We start from the raw sequence: 14425 nt of genomic DNA on the forward strand, positions 1-14425 counted from the left end.
TTCGAGGAAGCTACATTTTCGTCCCCTATCCAGACTCCTTGTGCTACCTGGTTGTCCAAGTAAGCCCCCCACCCACTGGGGCTTGCATCTGTGGTAAGGATTCGAGAGATCGGTAACACAGAAGGGATCCCCCGGGATAAGTTGGATGGTTCTGTCCACCACTGCAGTGAGTGAGCTGTTTCGGGCGAGATGTCTAACCGCCCTTCTAAATTTCCATGAAGAGAAATTTCTGCCGCTAGTATTTCCCACTGGAGATCCCTTGTATGTGCCTGGGCCCACTGAACAGCTGGCATACAGGACATCATCAAGCCGAGCAGGGGCACGGCCCTCCTCAGGGTTGTTATTGCCTGAATTCTTGCCCCTGCTGCTATCTGTTTTATGAGTAGCATTTTCCCTTCCGGGAGACAACACTCTCCTCAAACGGCAGAAAGAATTTTTTTGAGGCTTTTGCTATGGCCACATCCGCCTTTGTGCCTTCTCCCAGAATGAACAGGCTGGATCTTCGAAGGGATATTTTCTTTTGGGGGCTAGGAGACCCTTTTTTTTCTGGCCTTTTCCACTCCATCTGTATCAGAGCTTGAATTTTGTCGTTCATGGGGAATCAACTTCTCTTCTTCTGCTCTAACCCACTGAACATGGCATCCTGAATGGTTCTTTTGGGCCTGGTGTCTACCAGTCCCATAGTGGTTCTAATTGCTTTTATTAAGTTATCGGTTTCCTCTATAGGAAAACAGCTTCGACCCCCCTCCGAAGAAGATGTGGAGTCGGATGAAGGACTGCCTGTGCATGATAAAGAAGATTCGCTCTCCCTATCACTGTGCTCTGACTCAGGGTCCCTGCTTTTTGTCTTCCTATGCTTTTTGCTTCCTCCCTGAAGGGATTTGAAGGTATCTTCTACTTGATGTTTGATTAGGGCACTAAGGTCAGAGGCGAAGCTTGGGGACTCCTCGCATATTGTATTGCTCAATGCAGACTTGGTAGAGCTTTTTCCCCCCACGCCGTGGGAAGCTCCTCTTTACAAAGTGGGCAAACCTTGTGCTTATCCTTTTGCGTACACTTCTTTCCCTATAAGAGAAGGAGGCCCTAGTTACAATATATACATTTACTTAGCTCACTTACCCACCAGGCCGAAGAAGGATACCAAGTTTGAAGGGGGCACCGGATCTGCAAGAGGCTTGATTCTTGGGACCACTGCCCCACTGGACTCCTTGCTGCACCAAGACCCTGAGCGGCTGCTGCTACGTCGCTGTGGTTGGTTCTCCCTTGAATTCTTCTTACGGTGCTGCTGCGGCAGTTGCTGCTGATGTCCCGTGTCCGAGGACATGTCCATCAGCGGTTGCTCTTCAGAAGGCTCAGTACTCATGCTTCCCAGAAATGCAGCACTATGGCCTGTCTAGACATCTTAAGTACCATTGCTCCCCTTCTGGCCACTGCCACGTGGGGGAGCACGCACGACGCCTTTGTCTCCCCCCTCCCCCTGCCCCGCGCATGCGCACTAGCTGCTGCCGGCGCACCGCCGGCATTCTCTGGTCCTCCCCCGGACATTGTCTCAAGGCACAGTGTGACCCCTCGCCGACCGCACCAGAGGGAGAGCGCCCTCATACTCCTGGGAGAGGTGGTCTTCGGGAACAGCTTCTGCCTCCTCTCTCCCCGGCACACCCTGGAGGCCCGCTGACCCCAGCAGTGGCGCCTCGGGTCACCGCCCCAGCCTGAACAAGGAACCCCCCGCTGTCGTCCTCCAGACTGGTCGGCCCCAGCATCCCTCGACTGATGCGGGAGATAGGTACCGCCTTTTTATCTGTAGCTTTCCTGTCCCTATGGGGCGGATCCCCTCTCTCTGTGGTGCCGTCATGGGGGAAAGAGAAAAGGAACTTTATTCTCCCCAGCACATTTTCTGTTTCAGTCATGGGGGTGGCGCAATCATGGGTGTAATCACCACTCTGAGAATACACAACAGCGGCTCCAACAGCGCTCCTGATCTTGACTGACACTGAATTGGGGCTCAGCTGTCAGACAGAGCCAGGGGCACGGTTACAGCTGCCGTTCTGTATTCTCAGAGCGGTGACTGAATCAGCACTGGTGCCACCCCGTGACTGAAATAGGAACGCTGCTAGGGAGAATAAAGTTCATTTTCTCCACGCAGAGTTTAGGCTACAAGCAGGAGCCAGCCATTATAACGCTATTAACCTACAGATTAACCCCATATATGCACGTTAAAAGTGTTTTTTTTCTGGTGACGGGTTCCCTTTAAGGGCGCAGTGTCAGAATGTGCTCCTGGAGACAGAGAAGATTGCAAAGTTGAGTTCTGAGCATGAAATCTCATCATGGCATCTGTACTACTTGGAGACAAATGGAGTAGGAACAATCAGAGAAGATGTCACCTATAAGGTAATAAATGATTTATATAAAAAATAAAAACAGGAGTTGTTTTTGACAACCAGCCAAGCTAAAGCAGGCAACTGAGGACTGGTATTTTCAGGCTAGTAAAGGGCCATGGATTCCCCAAAGAAAACAGGAAAAAAAAGTCCAGAATCAGTGACACAGCTGTAATTAGAGGAAGTAGTCACTCTAACGCCCCCTGTTGGTTATAGTCATCATAGGGACAGAAGGAGGATCTCACATCATAGATCTCCCTACTGTTCCTGCAGCTGGTCAGCTCCCCCAGTGCTCCCTTCTCCTTTTTCACACTTGCTGGTGATAAGGGTGGGGGCATTTTAACAGCTTGGATCCCAGCTACAACACTCATCCATGACTCATTCTAGATATACCTTGTACATCCTTGTCTGCTGAGCTGCCACACTGAAAGGATGTATGTCTCATGTAAAATGAAACCATATTAATGGTTGTAAAAAAGTCTGTGATCCTTGTTTCAATTTATAGAACGAAACTGGAAGTTTGAAATGTCATTATTCTATTAATAAGTCACAGAGGTCCTAAAGCATACAACATAAAAGACAACTATACAGAGTTTGAGAAAGCCCTATATACAGTGGCATTTAAAAGTTTGGGCACCCCTGGTCAAAATTACTGTTATTGTGACCAGTTAAGCAAGTTGAAGATGGAATGATCTCTAAAAGGGCTAAAGTTAAAGATGACATATTTTCTCTGTATTTTAGGCCAAAAAAATTATATAGTCAGTTTTTACATTTTAAAAATTACAATAAGGAAAATAGGCCAATGCAAAAGTTTGGGCACCCTGCATAGTTAGTACCTAGTAGCACTCCCTTTTAAAATATCACAGCTTGTAAATGCTTTTAGTAGCCAGCCAAGAGTCTTTCAATTCTTGTATGATGGATTTTCATCCATTCTTCCTTGGAAAATTCTTCCATTTCTGTGAGATTCCTGGGTCGTCTTGCATGCACTGCTATTTTGAGGACTAGCCACAGATTTTCAATGATGATCGAATCAGGGGACTGTGAGGGCCATTGAAAAACCTCTAGCTACCGCCTTTTGAGGTAGTCTATTGTGGATTTTGATGTGTGTGATCATTATCCATTTGCAGAAGCAATCCTGTTTTCAAATTCAGCTTTTTTTACACATGGTGTTATATTTGCATCAAGAATTTGTTGAAATTTCATTGACTCCATTCTTCCCTCTACCTGTGAAATGTTCCCTGTGCCATTGTCTGCAACACAACTCCAAAGCATGATTGATCCATCTCCATGCTTAATGGTTGGAAAGATGTTCTTTTCCTGAAATTCTATGCAATTTTTTCTCTGCACATACCCTTTGATCATTGCGACCAAAGAGTTTTATTTTAACTTCCACGATTCACAGGACTTGTTTCTAAAATGCATTGGGCTTGTTTAGATGTTCTTTTGCATACCTCTGATGCTAAATTTTATGGTGAGGGTGCAGGAGAGGTTTTCTTCTGATGACTCTTCCATGAAGGCCATATTTGATAAGGTGTCTCTGAACAGTAGAACAATTACCACAACTCCAGAATCTGCTAAATCTTTCTGAAGGTCTTTTGCAGTCAAGTGGGGGTTCTGATATGCCTTTCTAGCAATCCTACAAGCAGCTCTCTCTGAAATTTTGCTTGGCCTTCCAGACCTTATCTTGACCTCCACTGTTCCTGTAAACTGCTATTTCTGAATTACATATTGAACTGAGGAAAGGACAACTTGAAACCGCTTTGCTATCTTCTTATAGCCTTCTCCTGCTTTGTGGGCCTCCACCATTTTCAGAGTGCTAGGCAGCTGCTTAAAAGAACCCATGGTGGCTGTTTTTTCGCACAAGGTTAGAGGAGGCTATGTGTTTCTAAACCTGTGGAATCTGCATCAGCGGGCCTTTCCTAACATTGAGGGTGAACAAGCCATATCCCTTACAGGCTAATTAAGGTCTGAAACCTTGGTCAAAATTATCTGAGCACACAAACCTCCAAAGGTGCCCAAACTTTAGCATCGGACCATTTTTCTTTTTGTAATTTTTAAAATGTGAAAAAATGACAAATGTGTATTACTTTTTAGCCTAAAATACAAAACAAATGTGTCATCTTTAACTTTAGGCCTTTTAGAGATCATTTTATCTTCAACTTGCTTAACTGTTCACAATAACAGTAATTTTTACCAGGGGTGCCTAAACTTTTGCATGCCACTGTAACAAAACTTTTTATATATATACCGTATATACTCGCGTATAAGACAATTTCAGCCAACTTTTGGGGCTGAAAGGTCCCCCCCCCTCTCGGCTTATACGCAAGTCATATACCGGGAGTCGGCGGGGGAGGGGGAACGGGGGTGTAAGAGACCATACTCACCCCCCTCCTGGCACGGTCTCTGCACCCCCTGCTTCCCCCCATGGTCTTGGCGCCCCAGCTGTTCCTGCATTCAGCAGTCACATGGTACCGCTCATTAGAGTCATGAATATGTGCATGTTCATGACTTTAATGAGCGGTACTATGTGACCACTGAATGCAGAAACAGCTGGGGTGCCTAGACCATGGGAAATGGGAAAAAATAGAAATTTTGTTGTAGTTCTGTCATTTTCATTTTTAGACTAATTATGTGCTACAAAACTAAAGTTTACTTTATTCTGTGGGTCAGGACGATTAAGGAAATATAAAATGTATATATTATTTGTGTTCTAAAACTTTTTCCAGTTTACAGAAAAATGTAAAATTTATGCTTCTCATGATATTTTTTATTGAAATACAGCAACAACAAAAAAGGAGGAGTCAGGATATTCTGTGAACTATAAGTTTTACATTTTTTGGCAACCGAGTTACACAATACGTTTTTTTTTGTACAACAGGCTTCGATTCTCACCAATTCTATCTTTTGGTGCTTTTTAGCACTTTTTATGACCGTTTTAGGGAAATGGAATGAATCCCCATTCAGCATAATTGACATGTTAATCTTATTCTGCAAGTGTGTGTCAACACACTAATATCAACTTTATGTAACGCTGCTGCCGGCGCTCCTGCATGTTGTCACCTTCCCCCTCCATGCAGGGGCTCTAGCTTACTCACCACTACAGCCCGGCAGTGTTGTCTCCCGATGTGTCCCTCCCACTATTTCCTGCTTTCTGGGTGGGCACAACTAGTATTTGCGTGCTTGTGCTTCCCAGTTCTTAAAGGGGCGGAGTGCGCATTATACTAAATGCCTCACAGCCTGTTGGTGAGAGGCATTTGGCTTAAGTAGTACACCTGCAAGATGGCTCCCAGCCAATGGCTTGGAGACATCTTGTATAAAAGACTCTCTCTTGCCTACGCAGTCGCCAAGCAACGCAGTGAATTACTAGTAAGGTGTACTGCTAGTGAGTTGAGCAGTCCCCTTGTTCTGGTGTGGCGCCTGAACCCTGTCCCCTGAGCGGCCAGTGCCTGAACACTGTACCCTGTTCCTGGTGAGGCCAGTTCTGTGTCTGTAGGCCTCTGAAACTTGTCCCTGGTCCTGAACTGTCCATTGTCTAAACCTCTTCCCCTGTTCCAGGAGTGTCCAGTACCTGAAATTTGGCCCTTGGTTCCAGAGCGGCCAGTGACTGAACCCTGACCCCGGAAGGGCCAGTGCCTGAACAATGTCCCCTACTCCAGGAGCGGCCAGTGCATAAACATTATTCCCTGTTCCATGAGTGGCCCAACTCTGACACTGAATCCTAGACAGGCGTGTCTGAAGTAAGCCCTATAGCAGTGTCAGCGTACCTGACCCTAGGGGTCAGCAGCTGCAGTACCGAGTTCTGTCCAGGAGTAGTACCTGGCATTTATCTGCCGCACAAGCCTGACCTCACCACAAGAGGCTCCAGTGAACACCAAGGTAGCTGCTTCGTTACACCCCTTCCTGGGTAGGCCCGAACCTGTAGCACAGTGGGTCCACAAATCCACGTGTGCCACAGATGGGCGTAACAGTCTGCTTTAGGCCGGTTTCACACTAGCGCATTTTCAGCGCGCGCACGGCCGGGGGTAGCTCCGCCCCCGAGCCGGCTCTCTGCCCGGCGTGCCCGCCCCTTCCTTGTAGCGCCGCCTCCTAGCGGACAGCGGCGCCTGCGATCGGCGCACCCTATCTTTAGCATAGGGTGCGCCGATCGTGCGCAGGCCGTGCGCTAGTTGCGCTTTGACCTGCGCTGCGCACTTTTGACGGTGCGCCGTGCGCGCCAAAATCAAACTTTTCGGATTTTGGCGCGCACGGCGCACCGTCAAAAGTGCGCAGCGCAGGTCAAAGCGCAACTAGCGCACGGCCTGCGCACGATCGGCGCACCCTATGCTAAAGATAGGGTGCGCCGATCGCAGGCGCCGCTGTCCGCTAGGAGGCGGCGCTACAAGGAAGGGGCGGGCACGCCGGGCAGAGAGCCGGCTCGGGGGCGGAGCTACCCCCGGCCGTGCGCGCGCTGAAAAAGCGCTAGTGTGAAACCGGCCTTAGTTTAGGTTTTACTACTTCTGCCAATCAAAAAAAACACTTCAGGGTATTATATTCCTAGACCCACAACTTTTTTAGTTATTTGTGTACAATGCCATGTTAGGGCTTATTTATTGTGAGACAACTTGTAGCTTTTATTTGAAACTAGAAATACAACTTTTTGATAATTTAAAAAAAAAAAAATTTTGTGAGGTGAGAAGAATACAAATTACAATTTCTGGCATTTTTTTTTTCTTTCTTACAGTATTCACCATATAAGATAAATAATTAAATAAGTTTTACAGTACAAGGTGTTAAAAATGAGGCCATACCAAACAGGGACGAACAATGACAGTGAAGGGCCCCTGTGCAGAACTTCTCTCTGGGCGTCCCCCTCCGACAGGCCCCACCTGCATATACAGATGCACATTTACATGCATATGCACATTAGGCAAACATATATAAAGTACGTACATGCTAAGCCATTAAAAGCACAGTTACCAAATATGTCATTTACCGGACTTATGTGTGACGTCTATTTTTAAAAAGGGTATAAATAGTAATTATTGTAAACAATATTTATTATTTTTAGCAATTTTCTGGGTAAAAAAAAATCACCAACTTTTAGTTTACCCTTAATATACAGGTATAGTGAGATGTTCAGGTGCATCTCACAAAATTAGAATATCATATGAAAAGTTAATTTATTTCAGTTCTTCAATACAAAAAAAGTGAAACTCATATTTGATAGAGTCATTACATCTCCAAAAAGCTTGTCGGCAGAGGGAAGGATGAAGTGCTCTAAAGTGTCCTGGTAGACGGCTGCACTGACTTTGGTCTTGATAAAACATAGTGGACCTACACCAACAGATGGCATGGCTCCCCAAACCAGTAGTTTTCCCAGATTAAACTACTTATTAGTGGGAAAACTAAAACTTTTTACAACATGTTAATACTAATATTGTAAAAAGAAAAAAAAGGAAGTCCCAGAAGGGGATCCAAGTACACGATCCTGTGATAGCATAGATAACACACTGCACTACTTGTGTAGTGACATGTATTATCTCAGCCTGGCAATGTTACACTGAGAGGCAGCCTATGAGACGCCACGTAAAACAGCCTTTGGTGTGCAGCCGATAAGGAGGCCATTGCTAGGCCTCTGGTTGTCATGCCATCCTATCTGCACCCCTCGAAAGCAATAGAGGGGCAGGAAGCTGATGGGATGACCAAGGGTGCTCTTTCTCTCTGTCAACCTCCTTAAGGGGAACCTGTCACCCCCTCCAGGTGATTTTAAGTAAAAGAGCCACCTTGTGCAGCACTAATGCTCTTCCTATCGCGCCTGCGTGGACGCGCGGCCAGAGATCCCGCCCTGCAGTCGCTTATGATTTAATCACACAGCGGGGCTGGGAATCTTGGGCATGAGAGCCACAGATAACTACTGCGCATGCCCAAGATTCCCAGCCCCGCATTGTGAATAAATAATAAGCGACTGCAGGGCGGGATCTCTGGCCGCACGATAGGACGGCCAGGAAGTCATGAGAGAGGACAGGCAGTGGTCACTGCGCATGCCCCAGAATACATACTACAGCGCAGGCGCCAGGATTTGAAAAGAAAAATGAAGAGGCGAAGCAAACAACGCAGGAAGACATGAGTGATGGATGTGAGGCGTCTCGGTCAGATGAGGAAAGACCTGCCCCCCTGTCAAATATCAGGTATGTCTGACCAATTTTAAAAAAGATTATTTCTGCGGTGGAAGGTACCCTAAATAAAAGAGCCACCTTGACAGAATGCAGCATTAGTGCTGCACAAGGTGGCTCTTTTACTTAAAATCGCCTGGAGGGGGTGACAGGTTCCCTTTAATTGCCACTGTCTTTATTGATAGGGGCATGTGAAGAATAAAAGTGCTGGAATCAGAGCTTGCTCAGGTCCCAGGAGATGCAACAGGGCTACATCTATATATTACAGCCAGTCCCAATGCAAATGAAACGGGCACAACTCCTGCGCACACACCATCCAAATCCCATACATGTACCTCCTGATGTGGCACGTTACATCCCATCAGAACGTACGTTTGTTTTTTCGTGATAACGGTTTATACAGTGTGAATTAAAGTGGCAATAGAGGTAACTTATATGCATGTCAAGACACAATACTTACAGTTACGTCCTGAAACTGAAGTCTCATTGCCGAGCCTGAAGGCTGAGGTCTACTGGTAATCTCTAAAATAGTTCTTAATAATATATCCAGCAAGCTGTTCACGATCACATCAATCTCCTTCATGGCAGACTTTTCCTAAAGATTACCAAATATATAAATCAATTTAATAAAAGCTACCAAAGTAACAAAGCCCAGAAACACTAACAAAATGCAGATCTAAAACCACCACAAAGTACACCACTCTTGCACAGAGACACATTTTTAGAAATGTATTTTATGCCTTTACAATGTATACCATAAAAATGTTTTATAGGATTTTGGCTTGCTCCGTGTATTTGCATTATGGATTTTCTATGACAGATCATATAACATGTAAGCTTTGATTAATTGTAATAATTCATTAAAAAATGCTTCTTTCCGAGACTAAATCTTGTTGTTAGAGAATTGTTATGGTGACCCCTGCAGTTGTTTGTGGTCCACCTAACGTATTCAGTGCTGCTTTGGAAGACGTTGCCTGTAGTGTGCGGATTCTTACTGATTGGCCTGGACAATAAGGGGAGTCACTGTGCTGGAGGGTCTCAGCCCTGGGACTGAGCCGCAGCGTATGTGTGTCCTGCAGCACCAAGCACAATCAGAGGGAATGAAGAGAAGAGCAGATGGGGCTACAACAAATATCACAGCAAAATTCACATCAAGATGTTGTTTTTTGATTTTTTTTATTTTTGAATTTGAAATAAAAACTTTTTATGTTTTCATGATTCAACAGAATGAAACAATATCCATGTGGAAATTGGGGGACAGCCATGTTAATGAGTATCTTTAAGAGGGAAGGTGAGATTGCTGCAAAATACAACACAAAGGAGAAATCCGTCAGTAGTCTGTTGTATTTCAGAAAAACATCGCATGGCATTATGAGGATGATTCATCAGAGCTCTTATGTTACAAAACTGGCAGAAAATGCTTTGAAAAGTCACCGAATTTTTGTGCAAGGTGGAGTTGCAAAAAACTGTTGTGTGTTTTGGCATTTTCATGATAGCTTGAAGTAGCTCTGCCAACATGGGTGGATCTTGGGGAGCAGCCAGGACAGGACAGGGTGTAGCTATGTCCGCTAATCAAATTCAGGAAAAGTCCTGGAGCTATGCTGGTCACTGACTAGAGTAGTCTATCTAACGAGGTGAAGCGGTTTACACGCCAGTGAGAATTTATGTTAGTCCATTAAGTGATCCCCATACTCCAGTCTTAATAAATAGGCCCCTCAGTCTTAATGTAACGATATACATGAAAGTTACCCCCCTGACCATATTGTAGAACCTAATGAAGTTTCCGCATTATTGCACCACATTTTAAAGGGGTTGTCCGGTCTAAATGGATAGGTCTGCAGTCTCACAGAGTGAATTCAGACTTATCGATTGGACCGGACCACCGCTTTAAGCTACAGAAACTTATAACACTATTAATTAGAATAGAATACTATATTTTGCGTTTTCTACAAAATCTTTACAAAAACATAGTTAATCTTTTAATGAATATGTTTGCGCTTTTGTTTTTATTTTCCTAGCATTGCTCTAAAGGCCATAACTTTTTTATTTTTCTGTTGACAAAGTCCTTTGAGGTCAGGAAAAAAATCAAACTTTGGTTTTTGAGCTGTTCCACGTGAGATGAAACTGACCTGGCAAAATATTCTCAAGGTCAATGCAAACATAGCGATATCAAAACTGTCCGTTTTTATTTGTTATTTTACTGATGAAAAATAATAAAACTTGTAAAATGAAATAAAATATGATCTGACTGACGCCAGTTTTTGAGACCCACAACTATTTTATCTTGCTCCAAGCAGAGTCAACATTTTTATTGATACCATTTTGAAAATAAGACATTTTTGCCCTTATTTGTGGGAAATGCAGTCACCAAAAGGGGCAACTTTCGTGTTTTACTTTAGTTTTTCTTTTTTCGCATTTAAAATGTGGATTAAGTACATTTATATCATAATATGTAGAACTTTTTTGGAAACGGTGATACCAAATATGCTTATTATTTTAATTTCATTATTTAAATGCGGGAAAACAGGGATGATTACATTTATATATGTTTTTAAAAACACTTCTGTTACCATTTACACCTTATACTAGTCTTTTTAGGGGGGTTTGAATATGAGATTGCTTGATCGCTTGTACTATCACTTATATATTGCAATATGTAGCATGTTTCTCATAAGGAGTTCAGCCTATGAGCAACATGGCAGTAATGGGGGCTATCAGCAGGCCCCAGCTACCATGGTAACTAGCAATAGACGCTGTTTCCCATAAAAGTTTCCCGTAATAGATGCTCTGTTGCATGTGTGCTGGCACAGACATCATTTAAATGCTTGAGGCAGACATTTAAGTGGTTAATTACAGCGATCAGAGCAAGCTCCGGTTGCTGCAGGTCAAGGTAGATGCAGGCTATGTAACACAGCTGGCATCGGCACTGTTTGAAGCAAGTTCGGCTCATGAGCTCGCGTCACAACATTAGTTATCGACCTATGATCAAGAAATTATGTCATAGGTCTTTAAGGCATTAACCATTATTCTAAAACCAAAATTTGCACAGAATAACTTTAAAACCAAATGTTTGAAATCAGCAGAATGAAGAATATGTTTGAAAAGTGTTCTAAATCTTTCCAATTCATATTGTAATCTGTGCCCAACAGCCACAGGCACCAGAAGAGTTGTTATCCTGCCTTAGCAGGTGGCACACAGAGGTCTACTATATCGTTACACCTGTTGGTGTGTTGTGACAGATGAAATGCGAGGACTTTCACAATGACATATAACAGACTCCTTTATTGCTGCCTTAAGGGCAAACATAATGATGTTACAAGCAGAGGTTAAGAACACGTTGCAGTGTTTACTGACCTAATATCTACAGTCCTAGTGGGTCTAGTCTGTCTTTGGTTCAGCATTTACACAAACTTTACAGTTGGACCAAAATAAAAGCAGAAATGTAAAAGTGTGCAACCACAGGATCCTCCCCAAAATCTACCACCATAGGAATCCACTCTAGAAAAGTGTACATGTTTGACAAAATACATAGTTTATTGGGTATCATGGTTACCATCATAGCCAACAGCAATATTTCAAGCAATGGTTTTGGTTTAAAAACAATAAGTGTAGGGTAAAAGGATACTCTTATTTTTTTGTACAATGGCCTTTTGGTGGCAGGTGACACTATTTGAGTGCATGCATTAAACAAACGCTAAAAAGTACATAGTCCTGCTGGTGTATAGGTTCTAAATTACACCAATGTCATATAAGGCTGGTAACGTTCCAAAAGCTCCTATGCTTTCAGCTCTACATTAGCACCAATGGTGAGCAGCAAGATCTAGGTGTGGAAGTCCAGGGAGGAAGCTATACTCTTCAAATGTATTCAAGTTGTGCTCAGTGTACATTTGCCAATTAATTTGATCAGGAACAAGGTCACTACTTCTGACTAACTTGCTTTCCACTGCCTGTTGAAAAGTGGAATCTATTTCTGGCGGCAGAGACACTGCAATGGATACAAGTGAAGGAGGGTCTTTTGTCTCTCTGCTCCTGCTCTCCTGTCTGCAAAGTCATATAGATAAAAGCAATCGGTAATGGAAGTATCCTGCGCTGCTGGATTAATGACAAGCCACGATGGAATATGCAATGTTGGCTTCATGCCAATGCGTTTCAGAGTCACTCCGACTCCCAAGTGCACAGCGTGGGAGCCGCTTGACGCTCACGCAGTTCAGCTGAAAGGCCGGCAGCGCTCAGTGTAATACACTTCAGCACAATTTCTACCAACATCGGCAATGTGACATGGACAATCAGCAAAAAAGGTGATGGATTCTGGAGGAAGAAGAGGTAGATAGTGTGTACTCTGAAACGCGTTGACATTAAACCAACGTTTCGTATTCCATTGTGGCTTGTCAATAATTCAGCAGCGCAGGTTACTTCCATTATCCATGGCAGATTTCAGTACTGCTCCTTGGAAGCTGCGGCAGTCGGAATCTAATCTATTTTAGTGTTACACCCAACCCTACAAGGTGAGCAAAACTACCTATTTATTCTTTTATTTTCCACTTGAATAAGACCCTATTGTGCTTTTACATCTTTTATCTAAATGTCATACAGGAATAACAGATGAAAACTTTCAGTTCACAGAGGGAAAGTGACTGGATAGTGCATGCTGAAAAATGAGGGAAAGAAAGTTCTTACAACTGTGATGCTGGCAGAATGCCAGGGAAAGACTAAAAATGTGGATAGCAAGCGGGAGAGCATCAGAACAGCTCCTGGACATATGAGACTAATATGTGTACCAGAAGTAGCTTTAAGGGATTTTCTTGTTTTGGAAAACCTCTGTCTTTTGGCTGTAGTTTTTTTTTTTTTTAAACTGCTTTGCTCTCCCTGCCTGGTTTAAGAGCGGAATCTATGCCGCTGCACCCAGTGGCTTCTGTTGTCTGCAGCGCAAACAGCACGCCACCAGCTCTGCGGCCAATGACTGAGCTCTGAGTCCCACGTTGACCGCACGAGCCATTGAGCTCAATGATTTACTGTGGTGCCGGTGACTTCGTATCAGAGTTTAGGGTATAGCAGACACCGAGAGCAGTTGCAGAACCTCAGCGCTAGATCCAGGGAGTGTCACTGAAGCAGATGGTTTTCCTGAAACCCCCTATAACTTGGCTATGAATGCACCAACACCATACTTTCCGAGTTTTCAAAGGACAATTCTGCTTTAAAGTGGGACCCATCTGATTTTACATTGAGTGCCTCCTGCTTCCCGTAGATGAAAGTGGCCATTACCACTGGTAAGTGGCATTACTCGTGTCACAGGAAATAGATAAGGCACCGTATTTAATCAAAAAGTCTCCACGTCCTGCAAGTTAATTTGTCATTAGTAATTAGAGATGAGACCTGGCAATAGAGCATGCTAATTATTCTAGCAGAGAGGCAAGAATGCGAGCCTCCCAGCTGTATGCCAAGCACCTGCTGGATACTTCTCCTATATATAGATCGCTGTGGAAATTATTTACAGTGTTCCGGATTACTGTTCAGCATGCTGTATGTTAATGTATATAATAAGCATCTCCCAATTACTTACAGAGCTGCTTTTCTTGCTAAGACAAAACATGTTGCTAAGGATACGTGCGCACATTACAAGATCTCTCTGCTCCTGCAGATGCATGTGGAGGTGGTGGAGGACGACAGGGAGGAGAATAAACCGGGACTCTGAAATGACAACACATTGCATGTTATTAGAATCAGGTCACCGCAAGCACTTAACAAGCGGCGCTTACCCAGACAGAACAGACAATGTGTCCGGCTTCCCTAAATCAGTAGCGCCTGCAGAGATCAGAGAGTTAGGGATTTCAAAGTCACATTAAACAGTTTTTACAGTAAGTAAACTTCAAGTTTATTTTCCCATTTTTAGATTAAATG

The 14425-nt window shown here is 44.0% G+C and overlaps 1 protein-coding gene across 5 annotated transcripts in view; it reads right to left on the bottom strand.

Moving 5' to 3' along the window:
* Positions 1 to 14425, bottom strand: part of DOCK4 (dedicator of cytokinesis 4) — a 505372-nt gene that overhangs the window by 194761 nt on the left and 296186 nt on the right. For 3 of the 5 annotated variants that reach the window (XM_073573298.1, XM_073573295.1, XM_073573294.1), the window contains exons 24-26: positions 14088 to 14215; positions 8988 to 9122; positions 7163 to 7240 (exon numbers count right to left, since the gene is read on the bottom strand). In XM_073573298.1, the coding sequence (XP_073429399.1) occupies positions 7163 to 7240; positions 8988 to 9122; positions 14088 to 14215 (341 nt within the window). The remainder of the gene's footprint in view (positions 1 to 7162; positions 7241 to 8987; positions 9123 to 14087; positions 14216 to 14425) is intronic. The other 2 variants (XM_073573297.1, XM_073573296.1) reach the window with 1 other exon arrangement.

The sequence above is a fragment of the Dendrobates tinctorius genome, unplaced genomic scaffold (genome assembly GCF_039654945.1).
Source record: "Dendrobates tinctorius isolate UK_male_01 unplaced genomic scaffold, ASM3965494v1 ptg000035l, whole genome shotgun sequence".
NCBI lineage: Eukaryota > Metazoa > Chordata > Amphibia > Anura > Dendrobatidae > Dendrobates > Dendrobates tinctorius.